Source organism: Bufo bufo, chromosome 3 (assembly GCF_905171765.1).
Source record: "Bufo bufo chromosome 3, aBufBuf1.1, whole genome shotgun sequence".
Taxonomy (NCBI): Eukaryota; Metazoa; Chordata; class Amphibia; order Anura; family Bufonidae; genus Bufo; species Bufo bufo.
Genome location: NC_053391.1, coordinates 335,232,542 through 335,259,436, shown reverse-complemented (window position 1 = coordinate 335,259,436; position 26,895 = coordinate 335,232,542). Strand labels below are relative to the sequence as shown.

General features: G+C 40.3%; 1 protein-coding gene across 1 annotated transcript in view; it reads left to right on the top strand.

The window, feature by feature from the left end:
- The first annotated feature begins 491 nt into the window (after window positions 1-491).
- The window catches only part of GRIK3 (glutamate ionotropic receptor kainate type subunit 3), a 759,616-nt gene continuing 733,212 nt past the window's right edge, over window positions 492-26,895 (top strand). The window contains exon 1 of the mRNA XM_040424423.1: window positions 492-606. Within this exon, the coding sequence (XP_040280357.1) occupies window positions 492-606 (115 nt within the window). The remainder of the gene's footprint in view (window positions 607-26,895) is intronic.

Here is a 26,895-nt window from a genome sequence, read left to right as displayed (position 1 = left end):
CTGCCTGAGTGTGTCTGCCTTTGTCAGTCCAATTCTCTCACTTGTGCTAAATCTCTGAAGCTGGAGACGGGAATATACATTTTTTCCTTCAACTGCAGGATGGCTTTTGCTGCATCTGTCTTTCCTTTTTATGAAGCCCCAGGGAGCTCCTGATTTCTATGTCTGGGATTCCACTCCACAGCTTTGCTAAGGACCAGTTGATAGCATCAATGAGGACTGCATCTAAGCGTCTAGTCTCCAGCAGGTGAATGGGACTGGGAGAAGCAGAAACCAGTGGAGAGCACACAAGCGGGAAGCTTTTTGTGGTTAGGACAAATACCATCTAACCTTTGATTTCATCTGCTCAGGCTTGGGGGATAGTCTGCTAACATGTGCAGTGCAGAGGCATTCAACTGTGACTGTCTTGGACTATCACTGGAATCTTAAAACCAAGAAGGAAGTCCCAGGGAATCCCATATTAACTTAACTTCAGGGGGATTTTGTATCTAACAATGACACATTACTGGCTCTCTATTAGGAGTATGGTTTTAGAATGCTGGGCAGTTTTGCTCTGCTACATCTTCTTGCTTCAGGACTGTCAAGGAATGCCACATGTCATTCGAATAGGTAAGTCCAGCATGCTCTTCTGTCACTTATTTCTTGAGGATAAAGTGTAAAATGTCACTCAGAGCTGTGTTAATGAATGGGTTAACTGCATAGAAGTCCCTCTTGACTGCAAAATGTAAGCTCAAAATAGAAATGGCCAGGTATCCAGGACATTTGGCTGTATATGTGCTGTACCTTCCTCTGACTGCAAGACTTTATATAAGAGGTCCCTCAGGACATAGCAATGGGATGTAACTGTATCTGTATATATACATGCAGGTGGATTCCTATCATAGGAAGTTATATGATGTTATAACAGTAAAGCAATGCTCTCTTAAAAGTTATGGAGCTACAGAATAAACCTCATGCCTTTATGTAAGCCCACTTGGTGCACAAAGGGTACGGTTATTATTCAGTTGGAATTCAGTATGTACATTGTGGGCATGCAGATCATGAAGTAGAGTCATCCTGGTTGATATTATGTCACAGCCTTCTATATGCAGATGCCTTGTCTTTAAACAACGGTTTCACCCATTATCCTTAGCAATGTCTCAGATCAGCAGTGAATCCTGCTCTCAGGGCTGTCTCCTGCTCAGTGGTATTTGTACAGAGAACTGTGATAGCCTGGGAGAAGTCACACAATTGTGATCGGATGAAGAACACAAAGTTAATCTGCTAAAAAAGAGGCAAAGTGGGAGGCAGGAAGCTTCCTAGCTACTAATGCTGTTAAGGTTATGGACTAGGTTGTCTTCACTTATTGACCTTGGGTGTCTATTAATCTCCTTGCTCCCCAAGGAGAGGCTCTACCAAATTAGGTTAACATCTGCATTTTATTAGGTACAGAGATAGGACAGTTCTTCCTACCTCATGACAACATATGAAGTCACCACAGTGTGATAGCTATCAGTAATGGTAATGAACTCACGTATACCAACATGGCCCAAGGAACACATATGCAAATCAGTGTAGGTATCTACAGTACTTATGTGGTGACCCTTATAATTTGCCCATGTATGGTGGCAGTATACAGTGTATATATATATATAGAGAGAGAGAGAGAAGAGTTAATGCTTCTATGCGTATGAGTGTACTCTGTATTTCTCCTTAGCTATAGATTATTTATTTCACTATATCTTGTATTTTTTTGTTTTCTGAGGACATGATTTCATTTTTTATAGTTTTGTCATTCTCCGGTTGGTCTTATAGTTTTTCCATTCTCAGGTTGGTCTTCAGTTTACAAAAAATATTTGATCCTCGACAATACGTTTTTTCTGTATATCTTTTACAGTGTTGGAAGGAAAACAGTTTAGTGAGTCCTAGGAGAAGCTTTTAAAAAGTGTATGGTTTGCAAGGAATTAATGGAGATTCTAAAGCGAATGCCTTTGACACTTTGTTACTAGTTTACTACGGTGAATATGCTGCAGCACAGGTAGAAAGCGCTCGATTGACCCATAAAGTGACCTAGAAATAGCAAAAACAAAAAGAACATAGTATGGCAATGAAGCAGTGCTGGGGTTGCCTATAGCTGAGGAGCTCATTTAATGTAGACAATCCATAGAAGGGTCATTGACCAGAGCGAATTGGAGAATACCTGTCAATATGACAATAAATGGAAATACGCACTCAATACTTTCGACTCTTACCCCTAATGTTGCAAAGCACAAAGCCTACTGCAAAATGTGTTGGATTTATGTTTTGTGTGCAAGGTTCTCACTGCAGCAGGACAGTACAGAAAACTATCTATCTATCTACAAATGTACATGAAAAGAAAAATAGTATAAAATATACGCATATATAATATATATACATTTTTATGTATACTATATATGCAGTCATTTCTGCATCTTGAGCTTCTGATCCTTTTAATCCAGTGGTATCTTGGCCAATAATCTGTTGTCAGTGATTCATTATTTTTCTTTATACAATATGATCTATTAGGAAGTTAGGAAATCTATGTATGTATGTGGCATGGTCATGAAATAACATGGCAGAGTACTGTCAGATCATCAGCTGAGGCCAAAGAGGAAACTGCAATGCTTCAGGCTGATAGTAAACTGGAATTCACCAAGTAGGTCAGAGAGCAAATAGGGTTAACATTGTAGACTACTTTACAGACAGGACTGGGAAGTGAAAGCTTTTTTGGCTATTTTTCCGTAGTATTTTTTCTATATTACTATATAGCAATGGTTAAGTGCAATTTTTTATTTAAAAATGAACGTGTACAGAAATAATAATATTTTTATGTAATAAATGGCTTTATGTTATAAGGATAGGAATCCTAATATAATTTTTTGTAGTTTGAGAAGAGGAAAAGATGCTATATATCCAATGCAACTCAGATTTTTCGTTAAATAATTTTAGGATATTCAAAGGATGCAAAATATGCTTAGATTGCTATAAACATTATATAACATGCACATGTAGACTCACTTGGAATCATCAAGGGTGCAGAGCAGCCATTAAGACAATACCTTTATATACCTTAATTATATAGCTGTAATGGACAGTATCTCCATATCTATACCGCCACTTAATTACCCACTTATCTATACTGCCACTATAAATATATACTCATTTTTGCAAGAAATTAGGAAAAATAAGACTGAATATGATTGTGGTCATGACTGTCATGTCTTTGGACATCTACAAGCTGTGATACATCATAGCAAAGCCGTAGCAAAGATCCCTGATGGATGTGTTACATTGTGACATCTCAACCTGTGGAGCTTAGCCACCACACCAAGAAGACATTTAGTGTTTCATACTACTACGCATTATCTGACACCTGTTCAGCTGGAACTCCCAAGCAATGCCCTCTATAAGCAGGACCCTTATTTCATATATTAAATGAGACCTACACTAATACTCGGATTCAATTTCATGGAGAGAGAAGTCAGACTTCTTCACACTTTGATATTATTTTTTTACATTTAGTGACCATTAATTCCTGCTTTTGAGATTTCAGGGCTCATTTCTCCAGTGTGGCTCCCTCTATTCAGACAGTATTATGTGCTGTATTGCTTTTTCTTTAATACCCACCATAAACATTATCTTTACAACCAAGGCTTTTGCTCCTCTGGCAATTGTCTTGTTCTTTATTATGTTCATAGATGAGCTTTAGTACCATCCTGGTGATAATATTGGAATTATTAGTTGATAAAGGGTTAATGTTCAGCAAAAGACCAAAAACTGAACTGGTCATAGAAAAGAGAGGCTAGAGGGAGAGCTATCTATCTATCTATCTATCTATCTATCTATCTATCTATCTATTTATCAATTCATTATCTATCTATCTATCTATCTATCTATCTATCTAGTTATCTTTATGCATGTATCTCTATCTATATTCCATATCTATCTATCTATCTATCTATCTATCTATCTATCTATCTATCTATCTATCTATCTATCTATCTATCTATTTATCAATTCATTATCTATCTATCTATCTATCTATCTATCTATCTATCTATCTAGTTATCTTTATACATGTATCCATATCTATCTATCTATCTTATAATATACACATTACAAATATAAATTAACTTGACATGGTACTGACCATTCAAAATGTAATAAAAAATTTTGGAAGCTCAATTTACATCATAACACAGTATGAAGTCTTGTTAATTTTAACATTATGAAAAATGCTACTTTCTTCACGGTCACTGAAACCGGGAATGAAAAATGTACGATAGTGATCTCTTAGCTTTACTAGAAAATAATATTGTTGTATACAGTACTTTTATTTCCTCGCCACATTTCTCATGTGTTTCAGTTCTCCACTTCTAGAAGGTTTCCTTATCTTAGTTGTTACACATCAAGTACATTTTGTCTGTGACCACCAACTGTACAAGGGAGCTGCAGGATTATTAATAAAATGAAGCACTTTCTGAGGATAAAATGGGTAACACCAGGTGGCCTACACACAGCTATCAGATCACCCAACATAATAAAGAGCTGTGTCAGGATACACAGCAGCTGAGCTTTTGATGTTCACCTTCCTCACCCAGTGTGATCATTAGCTCTGGCAACCAATTAAAAGTTGCAAAATGACCAGCGTTGTGTCAACGGCTAAAAAGAGAACAGTAAGGTAAAGGCTGGGTAGAATCAGACAACACGGTAGAGCCTTGGAACCACTGGTTCACATATTTGATCAAGTTGAAAGTATATTCTTACTGAAGAATTCAGCAGATCTTTCTAAAGCACTGTCTTTTATCTGCATATGAAAACGAATATAGTGTTACAACATTAATGCATCCATACGGTTTCTGTAAAATAGTCACAGTTTTGATTACAAATGGAAGGGTTGGCCACTTTCTGGTTACTGTTGACCAATGTGTTTGTGAGATGATTATATGGCACTTACTAATATAGTCTTTGTTGAAAGTCTGTGCCATTTTCTATATTTTGTAAGGTATTTCCCCTTGTTGACCAAGTCTTGTTTGCTGCACACCCAGAAGTCCTGTCTATAAAATGGCTGCTGGTGGTGGGTCATTTGACCAGACATATCACTCGGTCTCATCCATTCAAATACACTGGACCTACCATCTGCATTTCACTGTTGGGAGTTTAGTATAGGTGCAGTGTGTTTGAAAGGAGGAGGCTGAGTGTTGTGTCTGGTCATATGACCCTCCATCAGCAGCCATCTTGTGGACAGGACCGATATGTGGACAGAACAGAGCATTTGACTAACAAAGAGGCCTGACTTATAAAATCTAGAAAAACGACACACACTATCAACAAAGACTATATTAGTAATTGTCCTGCAGTCATCTTAACTAAACACTGGTCAACAGTAGACAGAAAGTGGCCAACCCCTTTAAAACGTTGACAGGCCTAAAGAATGTATTGCTCTCGAGACAATGTAAAAAATACAGATCCCCTACTCTGTGTAATGTCACATCTGGTCGCTGAAAATCAGAAAAACATGGTTAAACTTAAAAGAAACATGGTGTCTGAGCTGCAGGCAGAATGGTGTGGAGGAGGGGCTGAGCAGAATGATATATATAATTTTATGGGAAAAGATTCAGTATAATTGTATTTAATTCATTTTAATTCCTGCTCATTCTGGGCTTTGAAGTCAAGGTCCTATCAGTGATTGACCACCTTTCCTCGATGACTGTGTATACACATAGCTGTCAATCACTGATAGCTCCGCCTCCTTGACTTCAAAGCCCAATGAGCAGGAATTTATATGAATGAAATGCAAGTTATACTGAATATTTTCCCATAAAACTATATATCAATCTGTTTGTCCTCTCCTGCTTTATAACCTACTGCTTGCACTATAGATATCATGTTCAATGTGACAGGTTCCCTTTAAATATTTCAACTTTTACGTGTTTAGCTAAGACTCAAGTATTTTTCAAAAATTTATAGTAGTCCTAGAAATGGCAGGTATCTATTTCTTCATTTTTCATTCAAGCTATCTACTATAAACTGTATGGCACTAACTATGCTAGTTCACACATAATCCCTTTACTTTACATGTGAAAGATTGCTGATAATGCATTCTCTGCATATTCAGCTCTACCAGTCACTATTATGTTTCATCCCATCATGCATTATTTCTGTGGGTGGAAATTAATGAAGCATGTGGTCATAGAGTGAACAGTTCAATTCACGCTTCTGACATACTTGAGCTCAGCGCCAAGTTAGAATGTTAACGCTTTGGCATACGTCCATTTGACATATAGCCAACAAATGCATACTACAGCACAACAAAAACGACAACAAAAAATAGTCTAACAAAGGCAAGTGATGAAGAGGTCAAGGAAAATATAAGTAACCAGTATAGAAAAAACTAAGGTGTTTCAGGTCCAAATATGCTAATGTTTCTGAAACGTTCATTAGTGACATATTCCAAGGCCATACCATCTTCAGATTAGAGGTAAGGACTAAATCTGTCACCTTTATTATGAAGCAAATTAAATCCAAGCGTATCCTTGAAGATTTCATTTTCATTCATAATTGTGACTGGTGTGACTTAAACTGATATAGTCACAGCAATGTATGATCCATTTGAACAGACCAATGATCTGGGCTTTATGAAGGATGAACTGAGTGACTAAACAGAAGACCAGTCTCGATGGAACCACTCAATAAACCGTATAGTACGACATATTCATTTCAGTGGTTTCTGAGCAGTGTCCTCATCCTGTAGTAATATGTATTTCTCTGTAAGGCTAAGTACGAACCACATAGTAACTGCATTAACTTCAACGATGTGACTGTACTATGTACAAAATCCATTTCCCGAATGTGATGTATCCCCGACGTTCACTAAACCACTTGTCTAAAGCCATTTGCTTTTAGCTGGAAAACCCCCAAACATATTGATTTTCATTCAGGATCTGTCTGCCTCTACACCAGCAGATGTATCCAGGAATCTCCGAGAGACACAGTGACTGCAAGCTACCCGCAGTGGCAGAAGCAGTAGGACTGTCAGCTTAGAGGGCAGTTGAAGGTTAAAATTAGCGTGTCTAAGACCAGAGATGGGCCTTTTCTATTAAGAAGGACCATATTGATTGCAGTGGGGGTTTTTACTTCCATTTATTGGACGTAATCTTGTTTTATTTTACGTGGATAAACTGCATCTTTAATCATATGGTATAGTAGAATTAAATCTAAAAATAGTCCGTCTACGTCACTGTTAACCTCAGTGTAAAATGACAGGAATAATACTAAGATTTTTTGACGGTATGATTTTTCAATCAGTAAAGTACAGATGGAAGAAATTGCCACCTATGGCTATAAGAGACAGAGTTCAAAAATCATAAAGATGCATGTCCTCATCTTGGCCAATTTTTTAGAAAGAAAAGGTTACTATTAATAATATAATTTTGATCTATATTAACTGTAAATATAATGTGCTGAACATGGAATTTTGTCTATAAAAACCTTGTGTGGTCATAGCAGCGATAAAAATATTTGTCAGCAAGGGCTATCAGAGTAGTACCATACAGTAGAGGCGTTTACAGGGTCAATGCTTCCCTTAGGTGTTGACAGAACATGTAATTCTACCTAACACAAGCAGAGGGGAAGCAAGAGCTTCTCCCTGATGCCTGAAGTCCCTGTGAAGTATGCATATTAATGAAAAATTGCAGAGCGATCGTGTACCAGCTTGGTGACCAGACATAGCTTAGCAAAGGGTCTCAAGATACTGTAATTGGGTGTATTTGACCTTCTTTCATATCAAAGTCAAAGGTACAGTATTAAGGTTTTTTATATGTGGCAAAAGGGGTGATTAGATAGATAGATAATGATAGATAGATAGATAGATAGATAGATAGATAGATAGATAGATATAGATAGATATGAGATAGATAGATAGATAGATAATGATAGATAGATAAATAGATATAGATAGATATGAGATAAATAATAGATAGATAGATAGATAGATAGATATGAGATAGATTGATAATGATAGATAGATAAATAGATAGATAGATAGATAGATAGATAATGATGATGATAGACAGATAGATAGATAGATAGATAGATAGATAGATAGATAGATAGATAGATATGAGATAGATATGAGATAGATTGATAATGATAGATAGATAGATAAATAGATAGATAGTAGATAGATAATGATGATGATAGACAGATAGATAGATAGAATGCACAAAAAGAGTTGAAGAGCAGCACACAAACGAAGGCTTAACAAAGGCTCCATGGAGTGAGCTGAAACGTTGCTATCACATGGGTTAATAAATTACCCACTGTTTTACACAGATTTTGCTTTCTTTTTTTGGTATAGATAGATAGATAGAAGATAGATGATGATGGTAGTTAGATAGATAGATAGATAGATAGATAGATAGATAGATAGATAGATAGATAGATAGATAGAAGATAGATGATGATGATAGTTAGATAGATAGATAGATAGATAGATAGATAGATAGATAGATAGATAGATAGATAATGTATAAATAAGCAGTCTGCGCAATGGTTTGTACTCTTCTAGACAACCAATCAGCATATGAACTCCAGTGTGTGGAGGAGCGATCGTCTGGTCCTGGTGCACCACTAATGACTTAATGTGTGTTGAGAGCAGAAAAAGATGATGTCTTGGAGATCTCTGGAATACCAGATTAATGTTTGCTGTGAAAAGTGGTAATCTAAACATCAGCTAAGTGATAAGACATGTGGTTTTCATCTATTCACCTAGTGTGAACGGTGGTGACGGCTCCCCAAATATAATTTTTAGACCTGAGAATGGGTAGAGCTACAGGGCTTTTTATTTGTATACTTTGAACAGGGTTTGTGGGCTATCCTTCTGTATTTCCTATTTAGCTTCTGCTATGTCTAGAGTTTGTGATACTGCAGTATAACATGTACACTGCCTCTTATACTGGGGTCTCACCATAAGAACAGAGCTTCCTGGGCTTTACCACTGTCAAAAATATACAAAAGTGGTGGGCACTACAGACATAATCGTAGGGTGCTGCTTGTGTGCTTTTAGTACCTGTGACCTTTGTCCTTTTGCCTGGGTACCATAGCAAAAATGTTAACATTTTCTAAATGTATCTTTTAGTTTCTCTCCTGAACCCAACTGTACCTCATCAACAATTGGGTGATACCACGCAGCTTGAGAAGCCTAGCTGTAGATGAATGGATAGATAGATAGATAGATAGATAGATAGATAGATAGATAGATAGATAGATAGATAGATAGATAGATAGATATGAGATTGATAGACAGGGAAGTACACTGTACATTACTTTGATTTAGTGATGAGCGGCTGGGGCAATATTCGAATTTGCGATATTTTGCAAATATTTGGGCGAATATTCGTCATATATTTGCGAATTTGCGATTATTTTCTTGATTGCGAAAATCGGCAATGTAATATGCAAAACAGGCGTGGGTCACTGTTGCTACATTTTTCAAGCTGCTAGAAGTTTCCTGAGACTGGAGAAAATGGTTGGCACGGCAGACCATTACAATAGCTTTATATGCAGATAGTGTGCTCCGATATATTTGCGATCGCGCAAATTGTCACTAATGATACGAATATTTTGGCGCAATACGTGCAACTTCCCATTTTATCAGTTCTGAGCAGATATTAGTGATTGGTGCACTAAGTATTGTTGTGACATCACAGCACTATGTCTGTAGCATGTATGTATGGACAGTAGAACCTATCACACTACCTAACACCCTGCACTGGAACCTATCAGCTACACTACTGTATATCACTATCTATCCTACACTATGATGAAGTGGAGAACCGCACTCAATTCAATGGACTCTGGTGCCGATCAAGGGCTGAAATCAGCCAATATACATGCAGTGAAATTGAGGCACACAGATTTTTTTTGTGTTGCAATTAAATTAGTTATTTAGTTTTGCAGTAGTTTCATCCAATTGCCCAATAATTATCTTCAGCAACCTACAAACAATCTGTGATCTTGACAATGAGCATTCTTCCTTTAAGCTCCGTACTTGGAAATACATCGTAACCTACCGTTTGTTCCAAACTTTTGTTTAGTGTGGATCGCACACACCAATATAGATGGCCTATATAGAAGATCCATGGTTTGGGGCGTCCTGACTACATCCATCCATCACTCTCCTCAACAAGCCACAATCTAATCTATACTAATACTTTACGTATTATATGTAATCTGGATTATATATATTCATTATGCGGTTCCCTTCAATTGTAACAATGGACTTGCCTTGTGTCGTTTTCCTTGTATATCTAACAATATGTCGGATAGTTTTTATATATATATATTTTTTTATAATATTGAATGTACCCACTATGAATCTTCCAGTGGCTTGACTCCAGCTCATCTCCTTTATTGTATATGATTATAGATAAAAATGTGACCGCTGATGAAGGTCTGATGTGACCGAAACGTCCGGTCTAGATATTCTGTTTGTACCTTGAAGATAACTATTGGGCAATTGGATGAAACTACTGCGAAACTAAATACATAATTTAATTGCAACACAAAAAAAATCTGTGTGCCTTAATTTCACTGCATATCTAACCTACACTGACTATCTCCAACTAACTATCTGTAATATATATATATATATATATATGCCATCTAACTAACTTTCTAATGTAATGACACAGTAAAGCACAGAGCACAGCAATGACACTGCTGTCTCTCTCAGAACTCCATAAAACTACAGAAAATGGCTGCTGGGGAGGTTCTTATATAGTAAGGGGTACGCAGCTTTCCTATTCCTTCTCATTGGCCCACAAGCAAGAAGCAGGGAGGGATCATGGGTTCAGATGAAAAAAAAAATCTAGAATATTCGCAATTATGAATATATAGCACTATATTCTAAATCTTAGTGAATTCTCGAAGTGGCGATATTCACGATTAAAATTTGCGATTCGAATATTTGCTCCCAACACTACTTTGATTGCATAAGACCAGAAAATTCATTTATCTACTTTTCCACAGACCTGTTGTCTATTTTCTAAATGCTAATCCTAGTTTTACTCTTTACCAGTATGTGTCACAAAGAAAAAAATGTTCTTGTACATTCCAGGAAGTGTCCAGAGCGGTGGAGTGATTGCTGTGTGATTGCACATACCTGTATGGATCAATAACTTTCATCTATAGAATAGCTCAATCTCAAGGCATGTAGAGAATGCAGGTCCTATTTACCCACTGCTCGCCATTGTGGATGAAATCACAGGAAGATGTTGCTAACCTTTAGATGTAATAACAGCAAAAAGCTTCACATATAGATTTCTTATTTCTCATTGTAAATTGATTTTAAATGTAAAATTGTACATCATAAATGCTATTTCATATTTATGAGGTTTCAAGAAGCAGAATATGTGGATGCCAATAAGGGTTTGTGACCATTGAGAAAGGACTCATCTTGACAAACTGAAAGCATGCACTTTTTATTATTGATGGTGAATAGTAGGTCATGAAGCCACTATATGAAATTATTGGGAAAACACATTATCTTCTAATAGGTTCACCAAAGGTAGACAATACATTACTAGCTTTACTTATCTCTATTTATCAGCCACTGTTACTGCTAACATGATCATTTTCAGGTCTATGTGCTTCTATTAACCCGATTCTGACCTTTTGATCCCACTATTCAACTTGCATTTACTACATGTGTCCATTAAAGAAATTGTCTCACAAAAATATTCTACATTTTTCAAACCAGCACCTGGTTCCAAATACTTTTTGCAAATAAATGTAGTTAAAAACATATTATATCCAGTGACTTATTCAATAAAATATGTGACTCTCTAAAACATTATGGGTGAGGGCCTGTTGGTGACCCTTAAAAACATTATGGGCGAGGGCCTGCTGCTGAGCTGACCCTCTAAAACATTAAAGGGGTTCTGCAGTTTGTTTTAACTGATGATCTATCCTCTGGATAGATCATCAGCATCTGATCGGTGGGAGTCCGACATCCGGGACATCCGACATCCGATCAGCTGTTTGAGAAGGCAGCGGTGCTCCAGCAGCGCAGCTGCCTTCTCACTGTTTACCGCTGGCCCAATGACGTCACAACTAGTATCACTGGCCTGGGTGCGGCTAAGCTCTGTTCCCTTGAATGGAGCTTAGCCCCGCTCAGGCCAGTTGATAAAAGTCGTGACATCACTCGGCCAGCAGTAAACAGTGAGAAAGCTGCGGCGCTGCTGGAGCGCCACTGCCTTCCCAAACAGCTGATCGGCGGGGGTCCCGGGTGTCGGACCCCCGCCGATCAGAAGCTGATAATATATCCAGAGGATAGATCATCAGTTTAAACAAAGTGCAGAACCCCTTTAAGAGCGAGGGCAGCCTAATAAGCATGTTGATATGATGGAGGAGGAGGACGAGAAAAGGGAGATTGAACCATATACCCTTTTTAGTGGTGGAAGGGGTGCATGGGAATACAGTGTATTCAATACACCATAAAAGCCACATTTAGAGTGCCTTTATGTTCAAGCTGTCAGCATTTTCAGTTAACAGGTGGATGCTAAATACACGCTCTGACAAAACTCTGGCGGCGGGGCAGGCCAGCACCTCCAAGGCGTAGAGTGCCAGTTTGTGCCATGTGTCCAGCTTGGACACCCAATAGTTGTAAGGCACAGAGGGATCACTGAGGAAGCTGACACGGTCTGCTACATGCTCCTTATCCATCTTCCAAAATGTTTCCCCCCTTGTGACACTAGACTGCACATCAGGTTGAGGGTGCTGGCGGGGTGTCATAAAACTGTCCCAGGCCTTGGAGAGTGTTGCCCTGCCTCTGTTGGAACTGCTATGTGTTCCCCTTGTTTCCCCTCCTCGGTTGTCCAAGGAACTACATACACTGCAGCCAGCGTTGTCAGCTGATTTTTTATTTTTTTCTTCCAATCCACACTGAACAGATAAAACTTCCATGGGTACTAGTGGCTGCCTGTGTGTAGTGTCTGTGTGTGTTAATAATAATAAAAAAAAAACTGTCCGGACGGGCCCCCAGTGGCGTAGGGCCCCATAGCCGTTGCTATGGCGATCCCTACGCCACTGGGTACTATATTCTGTAGCGGAGGCAACCGTCTCCTGCTCCTCTTCCTCCTCCTCTTCCTCATCATCCAATTTGCACTGAGAAGACGACCTGAGGATGGTCTGGCTATCACCCTGTGTATTGTCTTCCCCAATTTCCACCTCTTCCACATGCAAAGTGTCTGCCTTAATTGTAGGCAGCGACCGTTTGATTAGACACAGAAAGGGGATGGTTACACTGATAATAGCGGCATCGCTGCTCACCATCTGTGCTGATTCCTCAAAGTTGCGTAAAACCTCACAGAGTTTAGACATCAATGCGCACTTGTTGCTTGTGAAGAGCGGAAGCTGACTGGAAAGGGGATGACCATGTGACAGCTGGTATTCCACTACTGCCCTCTGCTGCTCACAAAGCCTGGCCAACATGTGGAATGTGGAGTTCCAGCACGTAATCACGTCACACAACAGTCAGTGAGCTGGCCATTGCAAGCGCTGCTCAGGCAAATTTGGGGAGGGTTTTTAGAAACCGCTAAACCACTAGGTTGAACACATGTGCTGGGCATGGTTTGTGGGTGAGCTTGCCAAGCTTCAAAGCCGCCACCAAGTTACGTCCATTATTAGACACAACCATTCCTGGTTGTAGGTTAAGTGGCGAGAGCCACAGCTCAGTCTGGTCCCTTATACCCTGCCACAGTTCTGCGGTGGTGTGCTGTTTGTCACCTAAGCAGATCAGTTTAAGTTCGGCCTGTTGCCGTTTCCCCACTGCAGTGCTACACTGCTTCTAGCTAATGACTGATGTCTGACTGGTGCTGCAAGAGGATAATTCAGAGGTAGAAGTGGAGGAGGAGGCGAAGGAGGAGAAGGGGGGGTTCTAACCACTAATGTAGGTGGCGGCGGAAACCCTGATGGAAGTAGGGCCCGCAATCGTTGGCGTCGGTAGCACTTGTGCCATCCCAGGGAACGACTCGCTCCCGGCCTCAACAACATTCACCCAGTGTGCCGTCAGGGAAATGTAGCGTCCCTGGCCTAAAGCACTTGTCTATGTGTCAGTCATTAAGTGGACCTTCCAATAACTGCATTAGTCAGGGCACGGGTGATGTTACGGGACACATGCTGGTGTAAGGCTGGGACTGCACAGCATGAAAAATATTGGTGGCTGGGGGCAGAGTACCGCAGGACAGCCGCCGCCATCAGGCTGTGGAAAGCCTCAGTGTCCAAAAGCCTAAATGTCAACATTTCCAGGGCCAGCAATTTGGAAAGGTGCGCATTTAGTGCTATGGCCTGTGGGTGGGTGGCTGGGTATTTGCGCTGTCGTTCAAAGCCCTGGGTTATAGACATCTGTATGCTGCGTTGGGACACAGAAGTGGATGTGCTAGCTGATGGTGCTTGCGAAGGTCCAGGTGCATGGCGGGAGGCATCCGGGCCTGCGTCTTGGATAGGGGATTGGCCAGCATGCAACACAGGGAAAGAGGAGGCAGTGGTGTCACCCGCAGACACTGATTGTGGACCCAGTCGTTCAACCCACCGATTAGGGTGCTTTGATGCCATGGGGCGGATCATGCTGGTGGTGGTGAGGTTGCTAGTGTTCATGCCCCTGCTCATTTTGGAATGGCACAGGTTGCAAATGACAATTCTCTTATCTGCACTTTCCTCAAAAAAGCGCCAGACTGCGGAACACATCCCTTGGCAAGGGAGATTGCCGCAAAGTGGTGCTCCGGGGAACAATTGCGGGCCTGTTTGGTGTGGCCAGCCATTTCCCTTTAGCCACCCCACTGCCTTCTCCAGCCTATTGCGGTGCTGCGGAACTTTCCCCCTCTGTACTGCTGTCCTACCTCGGCTTGCTACATTCCCAGGTTGGGTCAGTGACTTTATCGCCCAACACCTCCTCTTCCACTTCCTCACTCTGGTTATTCTCCTGACTTGTTGACCTAACAACCTCAGTTATTGACAACTGTGTCTCATCTCATCATCAACCTCTTTAGAAACGAATTGTGGTTGAGTTATTTGCACCTGTGTCTCATCATCATCATCATCCACATCGTGAAACACCAATTGCCGTTCCCCACCGTCATCTTCTTGTAACTGTGGATGCTCCAGAGTTTTGGAATCAGGGCACAATATCTCCTCATGTCCCTCTTCAAGAGGGCTTGTCAAGTGGTCTAAATCAAATAATGGTGATGAGAAGAGCTCCTGGGAATATCCGAGTTTGGGATCACTTGTTTGCCAAGACTCTCCATGTTGGGAGGAAGGAGTGTCTGGGTGATGATTGCGTTGAGCAGACTCTTGGCTACTGAGACTGGACCTGGTGGAAGACAGTGTGGTGCTTAACCGATTGGAAGCATTATCTGCTGCAATCCAACTGACCACCTGGTCGCACTGGTCTGACTTCGAGAGTGGTGTCCTGCGCCGCCCTGCAAACTGGGATATGAAGTTAGGTATCGTGGATGAGTGCATTTCTTGTGCTCTGGTAGCAGGCACAGTTTGACTGCACCCAGGGCCACGGCCTCTGCATGCACCATCAGCAGCTCTGCCACTTTCCCATCTCTTACTGCTCGCCTTGGGCATAATAAATGGTATATATGCTTGCAAGTATGTCACACGTACTGTAGCGCAGATTTTGTAAGTGTATGCACAAATAAAATGCATAGAATGTCGCAGATATTTTTAGGATGCGCACACGTTGAACAGGAGATGTAGCACAGATAATGTCGCTGTCCGCAGCATCTATGAAAAAATTACACTAAATGTCACAGATAATTTTAGGATGCGCAAATGTTATACAGGAAGTATGGTGCAAGTAATGTCGCTGTCACCAGCAGCTACTAAAAAATTACACTGAATTAATGCCACTGATATTTAGGATGGGCAAACGTTATACAGGAGATGTAGTGCAGGTAATGTAACTGTCCGCAGTGGACACTGTCTACGGAAAAAGTGCACTGGATGTAACAAATATTTTTAGGCTGTGCACACGTTACACAGGAGATGTAGCACAGATAATGTCGCTTTCAGCAGTGGCGAAAAAAATTACACTGAATGTCACTGATATTTTGGATGCGCTAACGTTATACTGGAGATGTAGCGCAGGTAATGTCGCTGCCACCAGCAGCAAAAAAAAAATTAGACTGAATGTCACTGATATTTCGGATACGCAAACATTACACAGGAGATGTAGCGCAGGTAATGTAACTGTCCGCAGCGGACACCGTCTATGGAAAAAGTACACTGGATGCCACAGATATTTTTAGGCTGCGCACACATTACACAGGAGATGTAGCGCAGATAATGCTGCTGTCTGCAGCGGCCAAACAATTGCAAGCTATTTAGCACAGGTTGCGATAAAAATATATACAGTCAGGTCCATAGATATTGGGACATCGACACAATTCTAACATTTTTGGCTCTATACACCACCACAATGGATTTGAAATGAAACAAACAAGATGTGCTTTAACTGCAGACTGTCAGCTTTAATTTGAGGGTATTTACATCCAAATCAGGAGAACGGTGCAGGAATTACAACAGCTTGCATATGTGCCTCCCACTTGTTAAGGAACCAAAAGTAATGGGACATAATAATAATCATAAATCAAACTTTCACTTTTTAATACTTGGTTGCAAATCCTTTGCAGTCAATTACAGCCTGAAGTCTGGAACGCATAGACATTACCAGACGCTGGGTTTCATCCCTGGTGATGCTCTGCCAGGCCTCTACTGCAACTGTCTTCAGTCCCTGCTTCTTCTTGGGGCATTTTCCCTTCAGTTTTGTCTTCAGCAAGTGAAATGCATGTTCAATAAGATTCAGGTCAGGTGATTGACTTGGCCATTGCATAACATTCCACTTCTTTCCCTTAAAAAAACTCTTTGGTTGCTTTTGCAGTATGCTTTGGGTCATTGTCTGTGAAGCGCTGTCCAATGAGTTCTGAAGCATTTGGCTGAATATGTGCAGATAATATTGCCCGAAACACTTCAGAATTCATCCTGCTGCTTTTGTCAGCAGTCACATCATCAATAAATACAAGAGAACCAGTTCCATTGATAGCCATACATGCCCGAGCCATGACACTACCACCACCATGCTTCACTAATGAGGTGGTATGCTTAAGATCACGAGCAGTCCCTTTCCTTCTCCATACTCTTCTCTTCTCATCACTCTGGTACAAGTTGATCTTGGTCTCATCTGTCCATAGGATGTTGTTTCAGAACTGTGAAGGCTTTTTTAGATGTCGTTTGGCAAACTCTAATCTGGCCTTCCTGTTTTTGAGGCTCACCAATGGTTTACATCTTGTGGTGAACCCTTTGTATTCACTCTGGTGAAGTCTTCTCTTGATTGTTGACTTTGACACACATACACCTACCTCCTGGAGAGTATTCTTGATCTGGCCAACTGTTGTGAAGGGTGTTTTCTTCACCAGGGATAGAATTCTTCGGTCATCCACCACAGTCGTTTTCCGTGGTCTTCCGGGTCTTTTGGTGTTGCTGAGCTCACCGGTGCGTTCCTTCTTTTTAAGAATGTTCCAAACAGTTGTTTTGGCCACCCCTCATGTTTTTGCTATCTCTCTGATAGATTTGTTTTGTTTTTTCAGCCTAATGATGGCTTGCTTCACTGATAGTGACAGCTCTTTGGATCTCATCTTGAGAGTTGACAGCAACAGATTCCAAATGCAAATAGCACACTTGAAATGAACTCTGGACCTTTTATCTGCTCATTGTAATTGGGATAATGAGGGAATAACACACACCTGGCCATGGAACAGCTGAGAAGCCAGTTGCCCCATTACTTTTGGTCCCTTAACAAGTGGGAGGCACATATGCAAACTGTTGTAATTCTTACACTGTTCACCTGATTTGGATGTAAATACTTTCAAATTAAAGCTGACAGTCTGCAGTTAAAGCACATCTTGTTTGTTTCATTTCAAATCCATTGTGGTGGTGTATAGAGCAAAAAATTTTAGAATTGTGTCAATGTCACAGTATTTATGGACCTGACTGTATTGCTGCCAGATACAACAATAGTCCTTAAAAGGACTTTTGGGTCTCTCTAACAATTGCACACAATTTAGTGCCGGTTGCTCTAATAATTATATTGCTGCCAGATACAACAATAGTTCTTAAAACGACTTTTGGGTCTCTAACACGTTTTTTTAATAAAATATTACTATTTCACTCCATACACTATCTGTCCCTTTTTCAGCACAGCTCTCCCTAAGACTGAGACAAACATGTGTCATCGGGTGCTATATAGTACCCGATGTCACGTTCCGGCCAGCCAATCACTGTAATGCCAGCCAATCACATGTATGGCATAACAGTGAATGGCAGTACTTACCTGCATGCTTATTGGCTGCATAGCAGCAAACAAACGTGCAGGGAGGAGACTCAAGCATCGCGCTCGAGCACACCTAGTGTTCGGCCAAACACCGCGATGTGCCGAGCATAGTGATGCTCGAGCTGAACTGGTGTTCAGCCGAACATGCTCGCCCAACACTAGTCATCAGCTATATCTCGGAAATGCCCTTAAATTCCAAGCATGACCACGTTCCTTAAAACCAGTACTAGAGTACTGAAACTGGATACCAAATGACACATCCATCCTGATTCATGATATGTTGCTGCATTGACCAATTCAGCACTTTTACATCTGTACCTTGGAAGTGAAGCTGCTCATTTCGCAAGACGTCAGTATACCTACACAAATTAAGATGTACAGTAATTCCAGGAAGACTTTCTAGAATTTAACATGGAAGAGATGCAGTATTTATAGATCTCTCTCAAGCGTATGGTTCTCTAAACATGTTGTAGCTCTGCTGGTTTATATAGTCACAGTGACAACTAACCGCCAGTAGAGGGCAGTATATCATACCAAGATAGCACCAGCATGAGATTACAGTACAGTGAATGTCCCCATTGTATTACCTTGTAATAAATAATCTATATTTTCTAAACCATTCAAAGGAAATGGACTGGGTAAAAAAATAACTACTAATATAGAGATGATAAAATAGAAGGAAGTGATAAACACAGAGAAGAACATGGCCGTGTAAAAAAATATCATTGTCTTTTTTTCTCAAAATTGTTATATTTATATTTTATATAATTTTATATATTAAAGAAAATTACAGAGAGTCAATAACATGCCTCTTTAAAAGTCTACAAAGTTGTAGTCTGGTGTTTTGGATATTCTAGAGGACATTACAGTGCTAGGATCTGCGGTGGTAATAATTACTTTATTACTTTAACTGGACAGAGTGTCCTCAGCTGCACCTCTCTTATTGCTACATGGTAGTAAACTGTGAAGATGGGAGGCAAGGACACGCAAAACTGGACATAAAGGAAGCATAGTTAAAGCGGCAGGCGGAAAAAAAACAGGGCATAGAGTAGTAGAACACCATATAATTTAATGAAGGTGTAATATTAGATTTTTATTTGCCAATATTATTGGCATATTCATGCACCATTTTCATATACAAGGCTGTTATACCAGTTGTTAAACCACGCAGCCATCCAGTGATGGATAGTTGGGTTCAGGATGCAAATGGTTTCTTTTTTTTTTGGGCTTTAAGTTTACCTTTCTAATAGATTTTTAATATCACAAAAAAACAAACTATTCTGGTTAAATCCAAATAAATGGAAAATCCATACAAATAAAGGACAACCCACTTAAGGTAAATTATTTCAGGCTTCAGTTCTTCATCTGACACCTATAGGCCTCTTTCACACGGGCGTCCCGGATTTGCTCCGGGTGCGTCCCAGGTGTATTGCGGGAAACCCGCGCGAGTTCAGTCAGTTTTGACTGCGATTGCATTGCGTTGTTCAGTTTTTATTGTGCGGGTGCAATGCGTTTTGCACGCGTGTGATAAAAAACTGAATGTGGTACCCAGATCCGAACCCGGACTTCTTCACTGAAGTTCGGGTTTGGGTTAGGTGTTCTGTATATTTTATTATTTTCCCTTGTAACATAGTTATAAGGGAAAATAATAGCATTCTTAATACAGAATGCTTACTAAAATGTCGATTGAGGTGTTAAAAAATAGAGAAAATTTACTCACCTCATCCACTTGATCGCGCAGCCGGCATAGTCTTCTTTCTTCTTCTTTTCAGGACTTGCAAAAGGACCTTTGATGAATTAATCGCAGCGCAGGTCCTGCTGAATGAAGATAGAAGATCCTTCTGTCTTCATTCTGTGCTGACGTCACCGCGCTCACCACGTGGTGAGCACGATTATGTCATCAAAAGTCCTTTTGCTGGTCCTGAAAGAAGAAGAAAGAAGACGATGCCGGCTACGCGATCAAGTGGATGGGGTAAGTTAAAGGGATTCTGTCATGACATTTTAGGCCTATAACCTAAACATATGGCCAGGCACATTTAATAAGTACAGTTTCGGATTCATGCTATTTGGACGGACCTGGCCATATGTTTAGGTTATAGGCCTAAAATGTCATGACAGAATCCCTTTAATGTTTTTTTATTTTTTAACCCCTCAATCGACATTTTAGTAAGCATTCTGTAATAAGAATGATTTTATTTTCCGTTATAACCATGTTATAAGGGGAAATAATACAGTGAATTTACTTTAATGGGGTCCGGGGTTGCTCATCTTTATCATCTCCTAGCAACCATGCGTGAAAATCTCACCGCATCCGGACTTTCTTGCGGATGCCAGCGATTTTCACGCAGCCCAGAATATAGAACATGCTGCGATTTTCAAGCAGCGCACAAGTGATGCATGAAAATCACCGCTCATCTGCACATTGAAGTGAGAGGGTCCGGACTCAGTGCGGGTGCAATGCGTTCATCTCACGCATTGCACCCACGCGGAAAACTCGCCTGTGTAAAAGGGGCCATACTGGACGGGATTTTTTATATGTTCTACCCAGCACTGTAACTCATGGTGTGACTATAGGAGAATCGGAAGGTTTTATGAGGATTTGATGACTGAAAATGCTTTCCTTAAAGGGGTTGTTCAAAACTTTTATATTGATGGCCCCTCAGGTCATCAGTATCTGATCACTGGGGTCTGACTTCCGGCCTGTTTGAAGTGGCTGCACTGCTCAGGTGGGTGTTGCAGTTTCTTCGTAGGCCCGTTACGTCACATTCATTGGTCACATGGTCTAGGCTCAACTCTTTCCCATTGAAGTGGATGCTGCTGAGCTGCAATACCAAGCAAAGCCGTTATACAATGTACAGTGCTGTGCTTGGTATGCTGGGAGGAGGCCGCTCACTGGAGCACCAGAGCCTTCTCAAACAGCTGATCGGCGGTGTGCCAGGTGTCAGACCCCTATCCTGAAGATATGTCATCAATATTAAGCACGCAAGAAAACCCTTTAGATGCATAGTCCCATATCTATGTGAATAAAAGGGCATATATCACATACTCTCACTGTAGAGGACTCTCAACATTCTTCAACGATATCAATGGGCATGATATAATGCTTCACTTTTCCTGCTATGATGTTGCATACTTACTGAGATGTTCCCATTGTAATGTCAACTGATATGGGGCTCAGTGGCAGTGATCAGCCATATAACTTATTTTATATGAATTTTTCAGAGATCAATTAGTGATTAAGTATTTACAGTTTGTGTTGTCAATGGAAGAGGGGAGAAAGCCTCTGCTAGATAGTTCTGGCAGCAGCTTATCTCCTTGGCAACAAAAGGCTGAGACACTTATCTTCCCCAACACTTGCCATCAGGCAGGAATTGGGAGGCCACCATACATATTAGATGATTGACCAATCAAAATAGTCGGATTCAACCAACATACAATATTGGGGGAGATTTTTCAAAGCTGGTTTAAATGAAAACTGGCTTAGTTGCCCATAGTAAGCAATCAGATTCCACCTTTCAGAGTTCCTTTGGAAGATGAAAGGTGGAATCTGATTGATTGCTATGGGAAACTAAGTTTTCGTTTACACCAGTTTTGAGAAATCTACCCCACTGTACGGGTAACCATGTCTCAAAAATGCTACAAAAGTGGTAAAAAAGTTATGTTTTTGTAAGTTTTTTTGTCCTCAAAAGACACAACACATAACTGTAGGAAACAGTGCCTTATGGGCCTCTACACAAATTTGCTTTGTCATTTTTGACTCACTTAAATATATAGTATATAGAGAATCTGTCCGCTATTTTTTCATACGGCATGTATTTTTATTCATTTATTTTTAACTAAACTTATTTTAACAGTGTTTATTCAAAACTCCTGTATGAACCATATTTCTTTTAGTTTTTTGTGTTTTTTTTTGCCTATAGAGAGCGGATTGTTAAAATGCCAGAAAAATATCACTAACAATGCAAATCTGTAGTTTATTTTTTAAAAGAGTATATCTTGGCCAATAGGAATTTTTTTTGTCCCTTGGCTTTTTTTTTACAATTTTTTTTCCTAGTGATTGCATGCTATAGATTTGGCATTTTTTTCAGGAGTTTTCCCATGGACTTATCTATAGGAAGTACAGTGTGTCTAATGTGTGTGGCTATCTTAAAGAGAACCTGTCACCAGTAAATTATCTGTTAAATCAGTTAAACTGCCTTGTAGCAGTATCTCAATGTAATGATGCCTTTGCCTTACCAATTTATTTCTACATTTTTGGGAAAAAAATACTTTTAATAATATGCAAATGACAAGAGCACTTTGGGTGGGCCCAAGCCACTCTGTACACCCTTGCTCCATTTACTACCTCAGTGGTTGTGGACTACCTTACCAACTAACCGGTTTGACTTTGGGCAAGTCCTAAAGACCTTATCCTGGTCATCCCCTGGTTTTCACGCTTTAACCGCTATACAGGGATCTGGTCGCCACTGCAGGGGACCCACCAGGCTGCTGCCTCTTGGAATAGTCCTGGTGTAGTTGGCAGCTGACCCATAAGGATCAGAGACACCAGTGTGAAGCACTAGGGGGTCAGGCAGAGGTCAATGCAGGCAGAGTTTGTACAATTCCCTGAAACTATATGATGTCAGGGCAGGCAAACTATATGAGGTCAGGACAGTTCAGCCGTGCCCGTGTGCACCCCGCATCATGGATGCAGACCCATTCACTTGAATGGGTCCGCAATCTGTAAGGTCAGTGTGGAACGGAGGCACAGAAACTGTGCTTCTGTGGGGTTTCTGCCCGTGCCTCCGCACCGCAAAAACATATAACATGTTCTATTGTTTTGTGGTGCGGACAGATCACGGACCCATTTAAGCTGAATGGGTCTGCATCCATCACAGCAGCCGCACGGAAATTGCAACCCCCAATCCACGAAACGGCTGAACAACGGCTGTGTGCATGAGCCCTTAGTAAACAGGCAGGAATTCGGTACACAGGCAAAAAGAATAGCACACCTTCAATAGTTAACAAGTAAATTAGGAACCTAAGCTCAGGCAAAGAGTGAGAAGACAGAGCAGCACTCATAGCAGAAGCTGATTAACAATTCAAAGCAGCCATGCAACACACAGAGCAAGGAGAAGAGGGGACTGGTGGTGATAGCAAAATGGGAGTAGTAGTACTTCAATGACTAATGCTTCTAAAAGAAGTAGTAGGCCTTCAACAGATATGGCCACTGATGTAACAGAGATCAAATAGTAGAAGGATAAGAAAAGAACCTGAATGAAGCAAGAGATAGCTAAAGTGAAAAGTATCATTTCATTTCACTGTGGCAGTCCTACAAGGCAGTACCTGGTTTAACGGTGAATTTCCTGGTGACAGACTCTCTTAATAAAAATAGAACTTTTTTTCTGATCTCATATAAAGACTTTTATTGTTCAGATTAGAGAACCATAGGGAAGTGTGGAAAATGATATCAGGTACAAAAACATAGTCTAGCCATATAGTCTACCTAATGGCATTTTCTTTTCCTATGTTACCATAACATGTCTTGTTCTAACACAACTCAAGGAGTATAACCATTTTTCTTGTCCTTTGTTACATGACATGCCTTGTTATAACACAACTCGAGTATAACCATTTACTTGAAGTAAAATAATAGACAGAGTTGTTAAACTTGTGTTTTTTTAGGTCTTTGCGACATTCAACCAGGAAAAATGAAATTTTCAAGGTCAAAGGAAGCCATGCTATGATCTGAACTTATGTTACTGACAATAAAATTACTACTAACCTGCTCTGTCATCCATAACCAATTTAATACCCTGACTGCTATTTGTTCACTCTAGTCTATAGTCTGCCTCAACACCTTTCTCTCTCTATTCTTTAAGAAGATGACAGCAGCTTCTGCTAAAAGAGTTTTATAAGGCAGGTAGCTGACAGCAGAGCGTCTCTGATAAAACTTCTCTCGCTTTCACTATAAAGGTTATTTATTCAGCAGTTCTGCTTACAGGTGACAGTTAACATGTTATAAGGTCTTTCTTGTTTGTACCACTTGCTGGATATCTTCCACATCTGATGACAGTAATAGGTGTCCATGGTTCATATGAGGTCATAGTAATCTTTTGTGTCTTTCTGTTATTGGCTGTCTGGATGTTGTCTAGCTATGTGGTTACTTTGTTAAAGGCCGTTGTGAATATGTCAATAACTAGGAGCGTTAGTTGCATCCAACTAAGTTATCATACCAGATAAAGGAAAAAGGGGATGAGCTCTTTAAGAGTCTTACACAGTAGAAGCAATTGTGCACGTCATCCAGAAAGTTCTCAGGTTCTCCACAATGACAAAGACGTTACAAAATGTAATCAAGTGGAGCTGTCATTGATCTGCACATGCAAAAATCTGATTTTGATATATTTGTCACACTATGGATTTAGAGATCAAAATGGAGGCCGATTTTATGTATTTATGGTAATATGTAGATCATGCTATGCATCATCTATATGTAGAGAAGATTTTTTGGGCTCTGGGAGATTACACTGCGTGAAGAATTATTAGGCAAATTAGTATTTTGACCACATCATCCTCTTTATGCATGTTGTCTTACTCCAAGCTGTATAGGCTCGAAAGCCTACTACCAATTAAGCATATTAGGTGATGTGCATCTCTGTAATGAGAAGGGGTGTGGTCTAATGACATCAACACCCTATATTAGGTGTGCATAATTATTAGGCAACTTCCTTTCCTTTGGCAAAATGGGTCAAAAGAAGGACTTGACAGGCTCAGAAAAGTCAAAAATAGTGAGATATCTTGCAGAGGGATGCAGCACTCTTAAAATTGCAAAGCTTCTGAAGCGTGATCATCGAACAATCAAGCGTTTCATTCAAAATAGTCAACAGGGTCGCAAGAAGCGTGTGGAAAAACCAAGGCGCAAAATAACTGCCCATGAACTGAGAAAAGTCAAGCGTGCAGCTGCCAAGATGCCACTTGCCACCAGTTTGGCCATATTTCAGAGCTGCAACATCACTGGAGTGCCCAAAAGCACAAGGTGTGCAATACTCAGAGACATGGCCAAGGTAAGAAAGGCTGAAAGACGACCACCACTGAACAAGACACACAAGCTGAAACGTCAAGACTGGGCCAAGAAATATCTCAAGACTGATTTTTCTAAGGTTTTATGGACTGATGAAATGAGAGTGAGTCTTGATGGGCCAGATGGATGGGCCCGTGGCTGGATTGGTAAAGGGCAGAGAGCTCCAGTCCGACTCAGACGCCAGCAAGGTGGAGGTGGAGTACTGGTTTGGGCTGGTATCATCAAAGATGAGCTTGTGGGGCCTTTTCGGGTTGAGGATGGAGTCAAGCTCAACTCCCAGTCCTACTGACAGTTTCTGGAAGACACCTTCTTCAAGCAGTGGTACAGGAAGAAGTCTGCATCCTTCAAGAAAAACATGATTTTCATGCAGGACAATGCTCCATCACACGCGTCCAAGTACTCCACAGCGTGGCTGGCAAGAAAGGGTATAAAAGAAGAAAATCTAATGACATGGCCTCCTTGTTCACCTGATCTGAACCCCATTGAGAACCTGTGGTCCATCATCAAATGTGAGATTTACAAGGAGGGAAAACAGTACACCTCTCTGAACAGTGTCTGGGAGGCTGTGGTTGCTGCTGCACGCAATGTTGATGGTGAACAGATCAAAACACTGACAGAATCCATGGATGGCAGGCTTTTGAGTGTCCTTGCAAAGAAAGGTGTCTATATTGGTCACTGATTTGTTTTTGTTTTGTTTTTGAATGTCAGAAATATATATTTGTGAATGTTGAGATGTTATATTGGTTTCACTGGTAAAAATAAATAATTGAAATGGGTATATATTTGTTTTTTGTTAAGTTGCCTAATAATTATGCACAGTAATAGTCACCTGCACACACAGATATCCCCCTAAAATAGCTAAAACTAAAAACAAACTTAAAACTACTTCTAAAAATATTCAGCTTTGATATTAATGAGTTTTTTGGGTTCATTGAGAACATGGTTGTTGTTCAATAATAAAATTTATCCTCAAAAATACAACTTGCCTAATAATTCTGCACTCCCTGTATATAGTGAAATAAATGAATTCCCTATAATCTGAAAAAAATAAAAATAAATGGGAGGACCTGCCCATCAAGATAACCTACTCTGGTATCTAGCTCCTTGGACCACTGCATTTTTTCGCCACTGCATGGGAAATGTGGTACTGCATACTGGTCATGCACATGATTTCCTAACCATGCAATACAAGAACTGGCCAGGTCTCTATGATGCCCTTATCCCCAATTAGGAATTACGGAATTAATTGCCTTGACCATATCTTTAATGTACAGTCGACTGCTTCTACTAATAACATAGATCAAGATGCTGGCCATACATTTTAAACATGTGTTTGCAATAATTACAACACCAACTACAATCAGCTAGTCTTAGTCATGTAGAGCATGTTGAGATCACAGAATATAATTCACAATTTGTAGCTATTAAGGCTCTCATCTAT